Source organism: Megascapheus bottae, chromosome 2, assembly GCF_031878675.1.
Source record: "Megascapheus bottae isolate mThoBot1 chromosome 2, mThoBot2.hap1, whole genome shotgun sequence".
Taxonomy (NCBI): Eukaryota; Metazoa; Chordata; class Mammalia; order Rodentia; family Geomyidae; genus Megascapheus; species Megascapheus bottae.
In genome coordinates, this window is record NC_143510.1 from 78,880,889 (window position 1) to 78,899,980 (window position 19,092).

General features: G+C 35.6%; 1 protein-coding gene across 4 annotated transcripts in view; it reads left to right on the forward strand.

The window, feature by feature from the left end:
* Cfap54 (cilia and flagella associated protein 54) overlaps positions 1-19,092 on the forward strand; it is a 270,425-nt gene that overhangs the window by 195,250 nt on the left and 56,083 nt on the right. For all 4 annotated transcript variants that reach the window (XM_090328446.1, XM_090328444.1, XM_090328445.1 and 1 more), the window contains 10 exons: positions 1,790-1,892; positions 3,761-3,908; positions 4,658-4,815; positions 4,984-5,163; positions 5,255-5,381; positions 9,112-9,270; positions 10,163-10,268; positions 12,618-12,711; positions 16,987-17,082; positions 17,931-18,072. In XM_090328446.1, the coding sequence (XP_090184572.1) occupies positions 1,790-1,892; positions 3,761-3,908; positions 4,658-4,815; positions 4,984-5,163; positions 5,255-5,381; positions 9,112-9,270; positions 10,163-10,268; positions 12,618-12,711; positions 16,987-17,082; positions 17,931-18,072 (1,313 nt within the window). The remainder of the gene's footprint in view (positions 1-1,789; positions 1,893-3,760; positions 3,909-4,657; positions 4,816-4,983; positions 5,164-5,254; positions 5,382-9,111; positions 9,271-10,162; positions 10,269-12,617; positions 12,712-16,986; positions 17,083-17,930; positions 18,073-19,092) is intronic.

Here is a 19,092-nt window from a genome sequence, read left to right on the forward strand (position 1 = left end):
TTTAGAATTACTCCTATTTTACTACATGAACCTGGCCCTAGGGACAGCTCCTGAAGAAACTTTGATGTTCCTGCCTTTCTGGTGCTGAGTTGTCATTGGGGAGAAGCCTACTGTCAAGATGAATGAGGTTTTTCTCCTGTGAACTTTACCCCCCATGAGCTTTTGTTTGGGCATTGCTGAGAGTGTTGGACAGTCCCTTTTCTGAATGATGGTTAGCTTGACATTTCCTGATACTTCTAATAAAATTATGTGTCAAAGAAATTGAAAGGCACATTCCCTGGGGAGACAGGTATAGTGAGCTGCATGGATTTTATCAGAACAAACTGACCATTTTTGTCATGAATGTTAATAAGAAATAAATGAGATCACCGTTATTCATATGGTATATCTAATGCTTTGGGGCTGTCTCTTTTATAATTCAGACTTTAAAAAATTAAATGTTTCTACTCATTCTCCTTTATATTTAATTTATTATCTGAATCAGAAAATTCTGAGGCTTTCAACTTTATGTCAGAATGAAACTTCCTTTGAGGTTTTGGATTGGTGGTAGTGAGTAATCCTTTACACACTCTAGAGTAGGAAGAAACTAGACATTTTCCCTAGGCACTTTACTATGGTTTGAACATTCCCTGGAATTCAAGTGGTCAAAACTGAATCTCCAAAGGCATATGCATCTCTTAATAGTTAGAGACATGGCCTTTGGGGCAGTAATTGTGATTTGATGATCTTATGAAGGTGAGTTTCTAATAATGGCATTAATGACATTATAAAAAGAGGTACAGATAGTTGGGATATAGCTCAGTGGTGAAGCACTTGCCTAACAAGTGCAATGTCCTAGTTCGATCCCCAGTACCAACAAAAAAAAGAGGTGCAAATATATGAATGCAACAGCAGGAAGTCAAAAATAATTATGTATCCTGATTTCTGTTTTCTTAATTTAGTACATTTGCTTTCTGGCTCTTGCAGATTCTGAATCAGCAGTAATTCAGCTGAAGAGTTTCCAAGTACAACATAGGTCTGGAGAACTGTATTCTAATGCATATAACTTATGTGTTCATTTTATGAGTGAAGTTATCAGGACATTTGATTTTAGTCCTTAAACACATTTATTACTTTATACCTTTGTTTTTGACAGCACTAGGACTTGAACTCATGTCCTTACTGCTGCTAGGCAGGCACTTGGTCACTGAGCCAACCTTCTGGCTTATTTATTCTTTCATTCACATGTTTTCAACTCCAGTACTTTATAGCAGCTCATTTATTCTTTTATTCACTTGCTTTCATTTAAAATACTTTGTTTGAGAGCCAGTGTCTCATGTCTGTAATCCTAGCTTCTCGGGAGGCTCAGATTTCAGGCATGAAAGTATGTAGAACACCTATCTTGAAATAACATCCAGAGTGCTAGAAGTGGAATTGTGACTCAAGTGGGAGAGCACTAGTCTTGAAAGAAAAAGGTAATGTCCTGGGTTCAAGGCCAGTACTGACACAAAAAAAATGAAACAAAATTGAGTAAAAACAAAATTTAAAAATAAAATACTTTTTAGTTTCTATTAGGTCTCAATCACTCTATGGATGGAGAGTTTCAATGGGAAATAAAGTGAATTCATTGTAGATTTGTATATTGTGCTAAGTCAATTAGATAAATAACTGGTAAAGCTAGGGTGCTGTTCATCCACCAATTTTGAAGACAGTTGTGGGTGTGGAAGTTTCTTGGAAGAATAGGCTTAGGAAGGAACATACAGGTACTACAAGCATGCAAATTACATCTAATATATTTTCTCAATTTCAGTGCTGCAATAATATGTTCCACACTTAACCTTCTCCAAGATTCAAAACTTTTTAAAAAAAAGACAGAAGATGACAAAGAAAGTCCTATTTCTTCAGGAAATTCTGTATGTATGAACTTAACTTTTATCCATAGAAGTTTATTTCTTCATCATATACATATGATAACTTGGCATGCTATGAAATTAATAATTATCTGGATGACAATAAGATAGAAAAAACAGGGAAATTGATATGCATTTCAATTCCACTGATGTTACTTGTTGAGTAGAATACTTTGAGAAAAATCTCTGCATTTTTTGTAATCTTATTTATGACCTGGCAGAATTATAAATAATAATAGTCAAGATGTATCATTGCAGGATGTCTATCACAGCAAACATTGTTGTCTCCCAAGGCTCAATACCTCCCACTTTGAATTTATTACCCAGGCATTGCCAGTATGACACCTGAGTTATTTCCTACTTTGGATTTGAGAACTTGGCTTGATTGGGCTTTGATAAGATGACTTAATTTAACAATACAAGATTCTTTAGGATTATAATATAAAAAGATTTATCCCATAGAATCCTTACTCCTTATTTCTAGCATTACTAATGAAATTTCTAATATCTAGCAGCATTACAAATTAGCAAAATGATTTGTTCTAAATAGAGTCTCATTTCTAACTATATTAAAAGTAATAATACTAAAAAGAAATCTAATTCAGAAAATAGACTTACAATAGTTATTGTCAGTGGAAGTAATTTCATCTCTCAGGGGACATTTTGGCAATGTCTGGAGAATTTTGGTTGTCACAATTGGAGGGGGTGTCACTGGCGCTCTGGATAGAAACCAGGGATGCTGTCTAACATCTATACTATATGAGAGAGCCCCCCACCCAGCAATTATCTGGCTGAAAATGGCTGTCAGAGTTCTAAATTTGAGAAATCCTGAGATGATCTGGGATTAACTTTTCATTAATTACCAAATATGTACATTTGGAGAGATTTTTTTGGTGGTAATTTTTTTTCCTGTAGGTTAAAGTAAATACTAGACTTGAGTACTTGACACATTCTAATTATTCTCCTGGGCCTTTTTCTCACAGTGTACTTTTGTACCAAGAATAGCTCTCTTTTTCTGTCCATTTCACTTCTGTCCACCCGTTAGTCCCCAGTAATCTGTCCCTGCACAGACAGGCATTGCTGATTGATTGGACCTTATGAGCTGCCAGAGACACATAGCAGGAAATTCTAGAAAAATTAGGATTGTTCTGGTTAATTTTGAAGTTCCCAAGTGTCAGTTGACCTCCCTTAGAGAAAGCTGCTTGTATGTTTCCCTCCCAGTAGCTCTGGACATTTATCTACACCATAAAGTTCAGTAACAAGCATGGTAAAAATTGTGATACATATTTGAAATGTAACACAGTAAACTTGAAACTGAGGTGGAGGTAGGTTAGAGTCCTTGCTCTGCCAAAACTTGATGGTGTTTAACCAAGATGGTTAGCCTCTTTAAGTCTCAGTTCTCCATGTTGAAAAATGGAAATAATAACTCTCTTTCCCTGTTAGGAGGGCTAAATGAGATGTGGATAAAGCATGTAGCACAGTGCTTGGCACATAATAAGCACTCAATAAAGATTATTGATGGTTATTATTTTCATCCCTTACATTATATTTACAAAGGATTTAATGCCATGAAACCTTCTGGTAATATAATTTGCAGAAAAATTCAAACTGCAAACCTAGTTTAAACAATATGTATGGCAAGAAAGGCAAAGCTGAAAAGCAGTATGAAATATTAATAGAGATTTGGAGAATAGTAGGTGTTTTTATTTATTTGTTTAATATATTTTAGAGGATGTAAGAATAATGTCTATAATAAAAAACTTCATTCTGTGGAGTAATACCAATGTTTCTTTTATCTTGTGTTTGGCCTCTGGCTAGAACTTTGACATAATTAAATGAGACGATAACCTCATCACTTTAATACTGATTAGGTCACAGAAATTAAAGATAAGAATGAGTTTTTAGACCCTGTTTCCTTGAATGCTCGAGAATATTTCAACATCCATCTGTGGTTGAGGTGCCGCTTAGCCCTGGTGACTGCATTTGTTGCCCAGATTCGTGGCATTGGAATTGTGAAAGGTACAAATTTTTCTTAATGTGTTTATAATAAGCTTTTATTGGTGAAGAGCATTTTATTGGGAAATATTTAATTATAATGTTTGTTTTTGATAGCTTTCTAGTGTGATCTGTTTCCAGAATTAAAAATTCAGGTTGTTAAATAAAAATAAACATTTTAAGTGTTGTTTGTATCAGTAAATGTGAAATATATAGCACTGATAGATAATCTTAGACAGCAAAGCAATTATAACTGTGACCAAGTCTCTTATCCTGTAGGAAGATGGCTGATCATGTAGGGCAAGAGCATAGATTTGGGGCCTGCAGTGTGAGTTCAAATGCTTGATTGGCCACTTCCCTGTCAAGTCATTCTTTCTTAGCCACATCTCTTGATCATACTGTGCCTCAATTTCCTGCTCTAGAAAATGGAGGCAACTTCTTAGGATTATTATTAGAATCAAATGAGTTTATACATGACACATATAAATGGAGTTCTTGCAGTAATTACTAATTTTCTGTTATTATCAGCTCCTAAATTACATTATTTCATGTAATATTAATACTCATACAGCATTGGAATATCCTAAAATACTTCTCCTTGAATTAAACATATTTCTTTTTCCTGTATCATGTCTAGTTTTTTTTTTAAATTTACTATTGTTTTGCTCTTTGACCTTAGACAATGCACCTTTACTAAACACTGGGGAGATGTCATATACACATGCTTTCTCATTTCTAAATGCATCTTAAATAATCATGTTTGTTTTCTGTAGAAAATGACATGACAGATTGTTTGAGCCTCATCAATGAAGTATGTATGGAAGCAAAAAATGCAGGCAGCAAAGAGCTAGAGGCTGAATTCTTAATGCAAGCTGTGATCCTAGGCCTACAAGAAAAGCATTTAAAAGCAGATATTATAAAAAATCTTCAGGTAGGAAGGAAACCTTTTTTAGTTTATACTTGGGAACTGTTTCAGTTAGAACCACATGAAAGAATTTTAAGTCCCATTTGGTACTGAATGCATAACAGTAAACATGCTGGCTTTTGTTTCTGTGAATTGGAAAAGGCACTATCAAACTGAATCATTTCATTTTAATAGGATATAATACACTTGCTTGAAGGAAATGACTTTATTTCTCCTCGGTCTTGGTTAACCCTGGCAAGAAGCCTAGTTCTATTGGATGACTTAACGAAAGCTAGGAAATTCAAGGAATGTCCTTCGTCAAAACCAGACAAACTATTTCTTTTGATGCAGGCTCACAGTATTCTTATTGAACAGGTTAGACATAAGATTTAGAAATTTACTTTTCTATCTTTTTTCTTATTTCAGATCCTGAAAACTGATTGCTTATTACAACTTTCTTTTACAGATGCTAAGTTTTGGAGAAACAATTGAATATCCTTCAGCAAACACTGAATATGCAAATCCATCAGAACCTTTGAAAAATATGTATCTTCCTCATATCATGTTATTGGCCAAAATAAAAATGAGAATTGGTAAGAATATTTAAACATGTGTTATGCTAAAGCAATCACTATTAAAATTTTAAGTTATTTTCTGGTAGACTATCCTATGAGTGCATTTCAAAGAGGTACTATTTATGTATACTCAGAATCTATTTATTAACAAATAGTTTATAATCAGTTGCCTCAATTGCCATGTAACAGAGTCTGTGATATTTGGCTAGTCAATATAGTTGGAGAAAGTAAGAAGTCACCATCTTATTTAAATCTTTACGGGTAAAGTCTCAAGCAGATACATAGGCAGGCAAACCAACCTACTCCTAAATCTTTCCAGCCCCAATACTCTCTGTTAGCCAGGCTCCTTAAAGGTGGAATCTTCCCTTTCCTTTTTCTTTCCTCATGATCTGTGGGATCCTCATCTCTTTGCATTTTGGATTTAGATCACAGAAACCCCACTCTTGCTGAAGTCACTGAGGAGCTAATTTCAACTCCAGTGTGTGCATGTCTAATTTTGCCTACATAGTCCCTGCACAACATTTGGCATTGTCCATATGTTTCTTAGTAACTTCTATTCTCTTCATCTTTAAAGTTCCAAGCACTATATTCTCCTAGTTTTCTTATTTTCTTTCTTACTTCTTAGTTACCTTAATGTATTTCATTTCCATAGGTCTCTCTTCTTTAGAGACTGGAAACCCATGGCCCAAGGTTTAGTGTCTGGTGAAGGTATATTTGCTTCATGCATGATGCCTTCATAGATGATGGAAGGAGCAAACTGGCTCTCTCAAACCACATTAAAAAATAAAAATTTAAAAAACATTGAATCCTATTCATGAAAGCTTTATGTTCATAACCTAATCACCTGCCCGGGTCTGTACCTCTTAATAATGATATCCCTGTGGAGGTTAAGTTTCAACATATAAAGGGAGCACCAATTTTAGCCCATATCAGAAATGATAATGACACATGGGCCAGAGGAGATGAAATGAGAACAACTCCTATACCAGTGATTGGCCCACAGGAGCCTTATTAAAGATGCTGTTCATATCTACATATTCATATTACCTCAGTGTTCTAAGTCTGCTATCTTTTGCCTTTGAATTTCCATGTATTTATAACATCTGTGTTGTAAGTGACTTTTGCCATAAGCATGTGCTCTCAAAAGAACCTAATAATTTTGTGTTTCTATGTAGGCCTTTTCACCTTTTTCCTCCTTTGTCATTCTAACTTCCATCAGTTTTACTTCACCAATGTGAACTAACCTCTCTGGAAGTTGTATTTGTTCTTCCTTTTGCTGGCTGCAGATCTTTACTTGACTTTTACTTTGCTTACTATGGTTAAGGTCCAGCTATTGGGTTAACTTCAGCAGTGGCAATGCTGGTCAGTCACAGTTCTGCCTCTTTGACTGGCTCTGCACCAACCTTCAAGAGTCTCGTTTCCTCTTCAGGTACCAGGAAGAACAATAAATGTCAGCATCCTTTAGCTCTGGACATATTCTATTATCAGGACTCCTAAGGATGTAGACAGCCAGAACTGCCCTTCTCTGGAGCTCATAGATATCCTTCAAGGTCTCTCCAGGACGCTCTTTGCTCTTTTTGATCCTTGACCCAAGTATTTATACTGTTTCTCAGGAGAGTGGGTGGGATTGGACTGGGGAAGAGACTACAGAAAGGGTGGCTCAAGCTACCATCTCTTCTAGAATCTTTCCCTTATCTTCTTTCTACTCCACGATTTCATTGTTGACCATTGCTGTATAATCATCACTAACCTTGTAAAAGCTAATCTTCTGCATTTTTTTAGTCCACAATTTGTTCTGTCATCAGGACTTCTGATTTCTACATGAGCTTAAAGCACAGATTGTGTAACATCAAATATATTCCCTGCTTTTCTGACTTGCTAATCTTGAAGATGTGTCACCACTCAATGACAATACTGTTGCTGCTTTTTAGACTCATTTGAAGCCGAACAGCTTGCTTTCTGGGATATTATATTAAATACAGACTTTAAAAACAAACCCAAAGCAGCCCTTCTGTCAAAACAAAATCAGTTTCACAACTTCTTCACAAAACTGATGTTTACTGGAAAAAGGCGCACTTCAATATTATGAAGCACATGTCATCTGTGACTTGCTTTCTTGACAGTTTTTTTGTATAGTATAGAGTCACAAAAATAGAACAGCTTACAATTTTTTCTTTGTGAAAACCTCTGATAGAAAATAGCATTTTAAGTTTATTTTTATAAAAACAAAAATAAGCATCCTCATTATTTAAGACTATTTTCCCATTAATTACCTTACCTTGTGAAAGCTTCCTTATTGGGTTAAAAAGTAGATTACACATAAAATCATTTTTAAAAAGCCTAGCAAGCAGCCACTACAGCACTTTTTAGGAAGAAAATTACTGTCTATTAATATATGCAAATTTTATTGCAAGCAACATGAAACCTCCAGCTGTTTCTCTACTAATAACCTCATTTTAAGAACATGGAAATTGTTTTGTAGATCATTGTGAAAGTTTAAAACTGGAAGAGACTTCGGAGAGTATCTTTCCTTCTTAAAAATTTTCCTTGTGGGGCCGGGAGTTTGGCCTAGTGGTTAAAGTGCTTGCCTAGCATGCACAAAGACCCGGGTTCGATTCCTTGGTACCACATACATACAAAAAAGCCAGAAGTGGTGCTGAGGCTCAAGTGGTAGAGCTCTAGCCTTGAGAAAGTCCAAGGACAGTGCTCAGGCCCTGAGCTCAAGCCCAGGACTGGCAAAAAAAAAATTTTTTCCTTATGTGCCAGTGGCTCACACCTGTAATCCTAGTTACTCAGGAGGCTGAGATTTGAGGATCGTGGTTCAAAGCCAGCGGGTGTGAAGAGCCATGAGACTCTTATCTCCAATTAACCAGAAAACTGGAAATAGGGCTGTAGCTCAAGTGGTAGAGTACTAGCCTTGAGCTGAAGAGCTCAGGGACAGAGCCCAGGCAGAGTTCAAGCCCACAACCCTCTGAAAAAGGTCCTATTTTTAATCTCTGACATCACCATCTTTGGTCATTACACTAGAGAGGCAACCAAACACCAATTTTTTTAACATCTTTTTGCTATTACCTTTTTCCTCCTACCCTTGGTTTTGTCCTATCCTATGCTTCAGATTTCCATTTTGTTTTGAACTTGCTGCTTTTTTTCTTATTGAAAAATGACATTGCTCCAACAACCGAAAACAATGGGAATTTTTTAAAAATCCTATTTTTATTAGCATATATTAATTGTACAAAATAATGCCTCATTATAACATCTTTTACAGGTATATAATATACTTTTATCATATTCAATCACATTGTCTTCCCTCTAGCCTTCATTTTATTTTATTTATCTTGATTTTTTTAAACCAGTATTTGGATTTACTTTGCACTTGCTAGACAAATGCTCTGCCATTTGGCCACATTCTCATGCTTTTGTTTTAGTTATTTCTCAGTTATACTCTTGTGCTTTTTTTTTCCTGGGACAAGTCAGAGACACTTATACTTCTACATATACCTGTCTAGCTAGCTTTTCAGGCAGGTGCTAACACTCCTGGTCCCTATCCTTATTTCAAAAACAAGAAAACATGCCATGATTTATCAAAGATAAATCATTAAAATATTTCTTAGGTACTAAAAAGCTGTGAAAACCATCAAGTTTTTAATAGTTAACAAGAGCATGAGTAATGTCTGGGAACTTGACAATTTACAATTAACATGTCTTATTTTATTGTTTTGACCTTACCCCACTGTTTTTCATTTAGGACATGCACTGGCCAAGCAAGTATATTATGCCAATAATAAAAAGAAGGACTTCTCAAAGTGGTTACCTGCTCTTCATCTTTTTGAGATGGCACTGAAGCTCTGTAAAGTATCTGCCATACAAGAATGTGAAGTGGAAGCTGAAATACTTTTTCAAAAAGGTAGCATGTTGGGGGGGGACAGAACTATGAAACAGCTTGTGAGGCTTTTTCTGTTAACAATTAGTTTCTTGACTATAAACAAAATACAGATTTTCCAAGGGGTATAATAACATGACACATTTGATACCACTGTTAAACTAGATTATAGATTAAATAACTCTTTCTCTTTTAAATCTCTATCTAGAAAGAAAAAAAACTGATAATTTTTTCATATATTTTTATTGTAATTAATAGAAGGGTTACATTATATTCACCAGATAGAAGGTGCATTACATCACAAATATTGATACCCTTTCTCATGTCATGGTCCCCATTTCCCATCCCTCTCCCCCACTCATCTTGATTTCTCCCCTTCCCTATCCAATTTCAAATAACCAATTAAGCATATATGAAATATATCAGATAACAAGGTAGGTGAAATATTATAACAATATGAGATAACCAAGGGACAGCAAAAGAGATGAGAGATAACATAGTATATTAAGCACAATAATCACTCATTATATGGCTTTTGTTAAGAAACTGATAATTTTTTTTATAATTACAGTTGACACTTGCATAAAGTTTCATGTCTGACTAAAATGTATGCATCAGCCACTTGACTATGAATAATGGTTCTGAAATAGTTCTTGGAAGTTGTTTTTCTGCCTTACATCATTATTCATGGTTGAAAAATTTTTGGTTAATTTCTGCTAACTTTTTATCAAGATATATATTCATTGAAATTAAATAACTGTACCATAACCGTAGATGGTTAATTTATAATTCCTACTAATGTAATACATTTACATAATTTTATTATGGCCATTTTGGTCATGAGATATTTGGTCTTAAGTACTAAGTGATAAAAAAAAAAGTAAAATCACCTTTGTATGCGTTTTTCTTCTTACAGGCAAAGTAGAGCGTCAAATGCTGATGGAAGACAAATCTCCAAATATACAACTAGACAGTTTTTTTGAAGCTATACAACTAAGCTTGAAAAATGACCAAAATTCAGGGTAAAAACATATCTTTCAGTGTTGTTGCTATTTTGTTGATCTAACTTCTGTGTTCTTGTAAGACATGGACTATTCAAAGTGGGAGTGGATGGATGAGTTGCCTCAGCAGGGTAGGGCTTATGGACTGGGACCCATCTGTTTGTCAGCTTTGCTGATTTGCTTTTCAACTTCTTGCTTGTGGCTTTTTTTCCCCTCAATTGATCAGTTTTTTTATTGTACTGATTAAGGGCAACAGTACATGAAGATATGTAAAATTACTGGCAGACTAGTTTTTGGTCATAGTTTTCTTTTTCATTTTGAGGCCTAGTAGATGATTTCAGATGTTTTACATTAGTTGCCCACATTAGTAACTCTTGAAGTTTTGCATAAAAATCTCGAAGTCTAGCTTCTTGTGATCTACAAGAGCTAGTGTTTGTGGTTACTGCAGAACAACTAGTAGAGAAAATAACTGTAATAATTTTTTTATTTAAGCAAAGCATGGGCTCTTTAGTTTATCACAGATTTACCCTATTTCTACTGAATAGTTAAAACCTCCATCTTCCATCTTCTTTACTTATTTGCTTAGTCTACATCCCTAACTTAATCTTGAGCTGTTGCTTCTCTAGAATTGGAAGCAAAAGTATGTATTTGAAAGTTACTCAGATTTCACCCTGAAGGTGTAAGCTACTAGGCGATGTCCCTGAGCTCTTCAGCTCAAGGCTACAGCCCTACCCTTGAGCCAAGCCCCGCTTCCTGTTTTCTAGGGATTAATTGGAGATAAGAGTCACAGGTTCTTTTGTGCCAGGCTAGCTTTGAACCTTGATCCTCAGATCTCTTGCTCTTGGCTTTGATCCAACACATTTACAATAATGGTGGATGACACTGGTTATCCTAGTGACATATTGGGCTATGAACCATCCTATACAAAGGTATCCTGTTAGTCTAGGGCTTTTGAGGGCCTCCTTGACTAAATTATTGATTTAGAGCCCAAAGTTCTACTCTTGGATGTGGAATTATATGTGAAAGGTATTTGTGTGCATAGCACCCCGGTAACCAGTACAAGGACTAGAAAACTTAATTCTACATAAAAATCACCTCAAATGGAATTCTACATAGCCAACAGACAAGATAAAATAATAGCATTTACAGGGAAGTGGATGAATCTAGAGCAAATCATGTTGAGTGAGACAAGTCAAGACCAAAGGAACGGTGCATGGTATTTTTAATATGTGGCTATTAGATCCAAACAGTACAAGAGCGAGGACTCAATATTTGCGTACCCAATGCTATGGACATGGTACTGGAAATATAAACATAACTACATAGACATAAAAATCTATGACTATAGACATAATGTTTTATTACATAGATTAATATGTATCTATGACATACAAACCCTCAGCCTAATTTTAATTATGTTCTAAAATCTAAGTGCCAAGGATTGTATATAAAGATTCCCTTCTTGAATACTTGTTTGATAAATATGTCATTTTAAATATGATGTAAAAATCAATGTTAATAAATTATTTAATAAAAAAATAATAAAATAAAATAAAGGGCCGGGAGTTTGGCCTAGTGGTTAAAGTGCTTGCCTAGCATGCATGAAGACCCAGGTTCGATTCCTCGGTACCACATACATAGAAGAAAGCCAAAAGTGGTGCTGAGGCTCAAGTGGTAGAGCTCTAGCCTTGAGCTCTGTCCAAGGACAGTGCTCAGGCCCTGAGCTCAAGCCCAGGACTGGCAAAAAATAAAATGAAATAAAATAAAATGAAAAGGGGGCCTGGAAAAAAAATCACCTCAATACTGAGTACAAGCACTATTATTGGAATAGCACTGATTCAAGTGACCCCCAATAAACTGTTTTAAGACATACGTCTAATCTATACTGTTACTAATCACTACATACTCTTTCTCAGTTTTAATTAATGGAGGAAGGGATGGAGGGAAACGAGGAAGATAGAAAAGGGCAGACAGAGAGAGAGAGAGAGAGAGACAGACAGACAGACAGACAGACAGACAGAGAACCTGCCTAATTTTCAAGAATGGTTGCTTTAATCTTAATCTGTACTTTAGTGCCTGTTTGTTGTAATATTTCAGAGGAGTCTTCATGCTGGGCTTCAAAGCAGTCTACTATAGTATTATTGCCAGCACAAGACAAAGTTGAATACTCACTCATTTTCAATACTGTCTAATTTTAGGGAGGGAGATTGTCTTGTCTATAGCCAAAAGCCAAAAGAGGATGTAAGTTGGGAATCAATGCTGATTTTGTCTACGTTTACCCTTTATTAGCACAGACTATGTTTGGCAAATGAGGCAAAGAACTTAGGAATGCTGAATCTATTCAGAAAATACAATCCTATGTCATTGTAGGTTGATAAGAGATTCCTACCTAGAAATGGCCCTGTACTATTTTCATCTGAGGAGGCCAGTGAAGAAAAATTCACCAACTTTATTATCACTTAAGGTAATAGCTGAATTTATTAGAAATTATAATTTAATTGCCTTTGATCTTGTTGTTTTAATACTATTTTGCTGTTGAACAAATGAAACATTTTCCTATGTGACTGAGAAATTAATTTATTATTCTATAGTTGTTTAGATGCTTCTCTATAGACATTTTATTTAGTTCTGGTAATGATTTTATTTGGGTATTTTTAATATTGGAATGCGATACATGAAATGTAGGTTTGTGTAAATACTCTAAGGCAAATAAGTAATGATGAAGAAATTGAAGGAATTTGATATATTGATTAAATAGATGGACTAGTGCCATTTTCAATACTGAGTTCTTGATAGAGACTTCTATTAATCCATTACATATCTGTTGAGCTCTTATTATGAAACTGGCTCAGGAAAGTCATGGATGAGAACAATACATATTTTCCTTGAGCTTGCTTTCCAACAGAGAGAAAATGTCAGCCAAGAAAGCAAGTTGGGAGGGAGCAAGAAAGAAGAAGGGACGGGGACTTGGGTAGTGAGATTTAGACATAGGAAATAACTTGGGTTGGCGGCATTGTAAATTAATGTGGCAGATGTTATGATGATGTTCTGGGCTAGTTTGATGGGCACAGAATGAAGATATGAAAAGAGTTACTATATGCAAGGCCAGTATCATGATAGCTAGTGATGCTGAGATATTTGTATATTATAGGCCATATGTATTTCTTCTTTGAGGAAGTATCATTTCAGAAATTTTGACCATTTAAAAATAGCTTATTTTCCTCTTTAAAAAATATTAAATTTTATTTTTTCTGTTTGCATGAACTATGCAGTGTTGACACCTCCTCTGCCTAAAAAAGGCCCACTGTGTTCTTTCTCCTGCCCAGATCTCTCCATTGTCAGCTCAAGCCCAACCTCCTCAGTAAAGTTTTTCTCTTAATTAAAAAGAACTTCCTTTACAATTTTGAACATCTGAGCCACTAACTGTCTTCATATTCCAATTATTTAAAGTTATTCTCAGTTCTGTATTTCATGCCTGTTAATTTTGTTTCCTGAATTACCATAGGTAAATTACTGAAACTTATATAGCCAGCAAACTGGCAATTACTACCCCAGGACCTAAGTAGTCCTCCCCACAGCTAATGTTTTGGTTTTCCTATCTTGTAACTGGGCTGTATTGTCTAGATTCCCCCAGGCATGTTTTTCCTCCTAGCCTCACACTTGATTAGGCATTGTATCTGCTGCCTTCACACCTCAGCCATTACTTTTTCTCCTCCCTGGGAGTCTTCTAGACAAAAATAAAACTGATTTATATTTTTGTTAATGTTTGTTTTATTCTGCATTTTTTTCTGTAAGATTAAAGAGCTGGTCAAAATATGAGCATCAAAAAATTAAGGCTCTTGGGCTGGGAGTTTGGCCTAGTGGTAGAGTGCTTGCCTAGCATTCACGAAGACCCAGGTTCGATTCCTCGGTACCACATACTTAGAAAAAGCCAGAAGTGGTTCGGAGCCTCAAGTGGTAGAGTTCTAGCCTTGAGAAAAATCCAAGGACAGTGCTCAGGCCCTTAGCTTACGCCCAGGACTGGCAAAAAAAAAATTAGATTCTTCAGACTATTTGAAATTGGTGGCTTAGACCTAGGATCCTAGCTATTCAGGAGGCTTCAGATTTAAGGATCTCATTGCAAAGCTAGCCTGAGATAAATATCTGAGATTTTTACAGCCAATTAACCAGCAAAAAGCCAAAAGTGCAGGTATGGCTCAAGTAGCAGAGCACCAGGATGAACAGAAGGCAAGAGTGAGAGGTCCTGAATTCAAGCCCCAGTACTAGCACACAGAGACACACAGATACACAGACACACACACACACACACACACACACACACACACACACACACACACACACAAATAAAATGACCATTTATTTTAGTTGTCTTTTAAAATGTAAAATGAATACTGTGTTAACAGATGGAGTTTCTGTAACATTGAATTTCTTGTTTATAAATTGTATACGAATAGATATACAGATATACACCTATAGTAAAATAGTATACTCATTTTTTGTTACTCAATGGAAATTTATAATTATATTACCACTTCAACATTTTTCATAGTGTGAAAATATAATATTAAATACCTATTAAAAATCTTTGAGGGGCTGGAAATATGGCCTAGTATGCATGAAGCCCTGGGTTCAATTCCTCAGTGTCACATAAAAGAGAAAGAAAAACCAGAAGTAGTGCTATGGCTCAATTGTAGAGTTGTAGCCTTGAACAAAAGACAGTGCCCAGGCCCTTAGACCCTGAATTCAAGCACCACGGTTGGCAAAAAGATAAAAAACAAAAAACGAAAATAACAAAAATCTTTGAGTAATTCAGGAGGCTGAGGCAGGAGACTAGCCTAGTCTACAAACAGAGTGAGACCCTATCTCAAAACAACAACCAACTATTGAGTAATATTTTTTAATAATTTTTAAATTGTGATTAATAGAAGGGCTACATTATATTCACCAGATAGAAGGTGCATTACTTCACAAACATTGATACCCTTTCTCATGTCTTGGTCCCCATTTCCCTCCACCCACTCCCACCCCTCATCTTGTTTTCCCCCCTTCCCTATCCAATTTCAGATAACCAATTAAGCACATATAAAATATATCAGATAACAAGGTGAAATATTGTAACAATATGAGATAACCAAGGGATGGCAAAAGAGATGAGAGATAACATAGTACATTAAGGACAACAGTCACCCATTGTATGGTTTTGTTTCCTTATCCTGGAGGTCCTTACATTTTGTGTCATACTATTTGTCCTAATGTCTCTAGATTTTGTTCTATTGTAAATGTCTGCTAGGAGAGCCCAGGGTTTCTACTGATTATGACAAATGAGGGAGACTATTGGGCCTATGTTCCTTTGAGTCTGGCTTACTTCACTTAATATGATTTTTTCTAAGTCTTTCCATTTCCTTACAAATGGGGTGATGTCATTCTTTCTGACAGCAGCATAGAATTCCATTGTGTATAAATACCACATCTTGTTGATCCACTCATCAACTGAGGGACATCTGGGTTGGTTCCATATCTTTGCTATGGTAAATAGTGCTGCAATGAACATCATTGTGCTAGTGGATTTAGTATGCCCTTGTTTCTGGATGATTGGGTAAATGCCAAGTAGTGGAATTGCTGGGTCATAAGGAAGCTCTATGTTTAGTCTTTTGAATAATACTTTTATTACTCCTTGAATAGACAGTTTATTGAACGTTTATTAAAATGGCATTTGATTTTACTTAAAAAGACATTTTTATTAATTTTTCTACAAATGGATACAATTTTACCATAGAAAATTAGAAAAATTATTTTAAAAATTAATTATTCTTAACATTTTAGGTAGCCCACTGTGAAAAACTTTGCTTGAGTTTATAGGGAATAGATATATATGTGTGTGTGTGTGTGTGTGTGTGTGTGTGTGTGCATGTGTATATGTTTTCAATTTTTTTATTGTAATTAAAAGAAGGGTTACAGTTATATTCATCAGATAGAAGATGCATTACTTCACATACATTGATACCCTTTTCATGTTTTTGTACCCATTTCCCATCCCTTCCCCTCATCATTTTTTCCCCCTTCCCTTTCTTATTTCAAATAAACATATAGTCATATATACAATACACCAGATAACAAGGTAAGATACTGTATATGAGAATAACCAAGGGACAACAAAAGAGATGAGAGATAACATAGTACATTAAGAACAACAATCACACATTATATGGCTCTTGTTTCCATATCCTGGAGGCCTTTTTATTAAACTTCATCTTAAGTGGCCTTGTGTATCTAGGTTTTGAGCTATTGTAATCCTCTGCTAGGGGAGCCCAAGGTTTGTACTAATTATTACAAATGAGGGAAACAATTGAGCCTATGTTCCTTTGGGTCAGGCTTACTTTACTTAATATGATTTTTTTCCCAAGTCTTTCCATGTCCTTACAAATTGGGCCATGTCATTCTTTGTGATGGCAGCATAGAATTCCATTGTGTATAAATACCACATCTTGTTGATCCAATCATCTACTGAGGGGCATCTGGGTTGGTTCCATATCTTTGCTATGGTAAATAGTGCCTGTGCATATGTTTTTAAAGTGCGATTATACTTCGAAAATGGTCTACTGGGCTACACTTTTAAGTATCTGTTAATGTTAAAGTTAATGGTTATATAGTATTCTACTAAGTATTCTTTAGACCGTGAGAAGATTTATCAAGGAACTTTCTTTATTCCTTCATCATAAAACATTTTGAAATATTTTAGGTTCTTTCCAGAAGGCATAGTTCTAACAAAGAACCATCCAATAAATCTGAAGTGTGCACATCCCTGGCTTGGATTGCAATCAGAGCTGCTGCACAGGTTGGCCTGATTTTTTTATGTTTCTTTCTTCTGTTGGGTAAGTAGTTTCTACCTCTCAGTAGCACAATGTATCTGAATAAGAGAAAGGTGAATTTTACCGTCTTTGGGATTTGTGCCAATTATTTTTGTTTGAAATATTAGAAATATTGTACATGTATTGTCTTTTAAATCTCCATGAACCAGAGCTGACTTTGTTTCAATTTTTCTTTAATGAGAATTTTGCTGCATACACATGTATATATTTAATATTTGGGCAAATATCTTTCACAGCCAGGTGAGATAACTTATTTTAAATGATAGATCCATTAATTAAATTGTCAAAAGCCAAATGATTTGTTTGACTATTTTTTTGTTATATTCTTCATGCCACAAGCACATAATATTCTTTCAGGCTGTTATGATTTTTCCATTATATCCTAAATATTATTTTATAAATATGTATTTTCCACAATATATGTGTCTCAGTTCATTTTGTGCTGCTGTAACAGAACAGCACAGTGTGGTTACTTTATAATGAACTGAACTGTACTGATTCACAATTCTATAGCCTGGGAAGTCCAGGATTGAGGGAGCAGAATGTTATAAGGGTCCTGTTACAGTGGAGGAACACACCAGGGAAGTAAAGCAGGGCTACTACGTCCTACGGCCTCTACCATGCTTCCTGTTTAGTCCATTCATGAAAGCAGAGCTCTTGTGACCTGATGACCTCTCTAGCAATCTGCCTCCCTACCCTGACACACTGGGGATTAAGTTTCCAACACATGAACTCTGGGGACACAAGCAAACCCTAGCATTTACCTAAAAGAACTTATACAAATCAGAAATTCCATTTGACATATTCATTCTAGGTTAGTGAAGCTGTGCTGGAAATTAACCTACTCATTGGAAAGAAGAATTCTAAATCGGATGATATTTATCAAGTGGTATTACCAAACATCCCGGAATTTGCTACCGTGGATCTTTTGTCTTCATATACAGATTATTTGCTTGGTATGTCTAACTATTTTACAGAAGCCTAATATGCAATGTGTAATCATGTTGTGAAAACTTAACTATTGTGAATTGTTGACTCTTTGCTTAAAGGGGAGAATAGTTGGGAACCCTCTAGTGGACGATAGAAGTTCTAGGACCAACTACCAAATTTTACAGGGTCCTTAGTGTACTGCACATGTGCATGTGTCATTCAATGGCTGTTGAGTTTGGGGGGCAGGGTTCTGTAGAGAAATGATGTGTCTCTATGTGCATTTATCTTACAGTTCACACAGGTCAAGGACCTTTGGGGGATGGTTGCTTGGAGGATTTTCTGTGATCCTCTTACATCAAGGACTATCAAAGAGCCATGTAACTCCTTGTTCTTTTCATAATCTTACCTTTACATGGATGTTTGAATGTGCTTTTATTGAAGGGTCATTAGCTTCCTGAGAGCAGGGGCTTTGTCTTTCCATTTCTGTCTTCTGCAGCACACAGAAGGCATTCGGTAAATTCAGGCATTCAGGATATTTGATTGTACTATGTTTTACACTGTTTTATAACTATTACTTGTTAGTAGATTATAATATATGTCTTAGACTAGCAATAACACAAGTATTTTTCCACTCATTGAAGCAAAAAAAAAATTAGCACTCTTGAGTATTAAGTACTTGTGTAGGTTCTAAGAAGCAAAGTGCTAGGGACTGACTTCCAGGCTGACATTTCAGTAATGCTGATGTGTGAGTTTGGGTTGTCTGAGATGAACACTGAGACAAAGGAGATGAGAAAATTTCCCCTTAACCTTGTGGGGTGACTGTGGTCTTCCAAGCCTCTAGAATTCCATCTAAAGATAACTGAAGGGTGATCTTCATGAAAACGTCACTAAAATGTCTGAAATCCTCTCTTTCTGAAATCTTTCCAGAATAACTGGTAAACTAGAATGTTTTTCACCCTAAAGATAGTTTCCTTGTAGTTCAGTCATTAGATAGACATTTTCTGGTACTGGGACTTAAAACTCAAGTCTTCATACTTACCACCTCA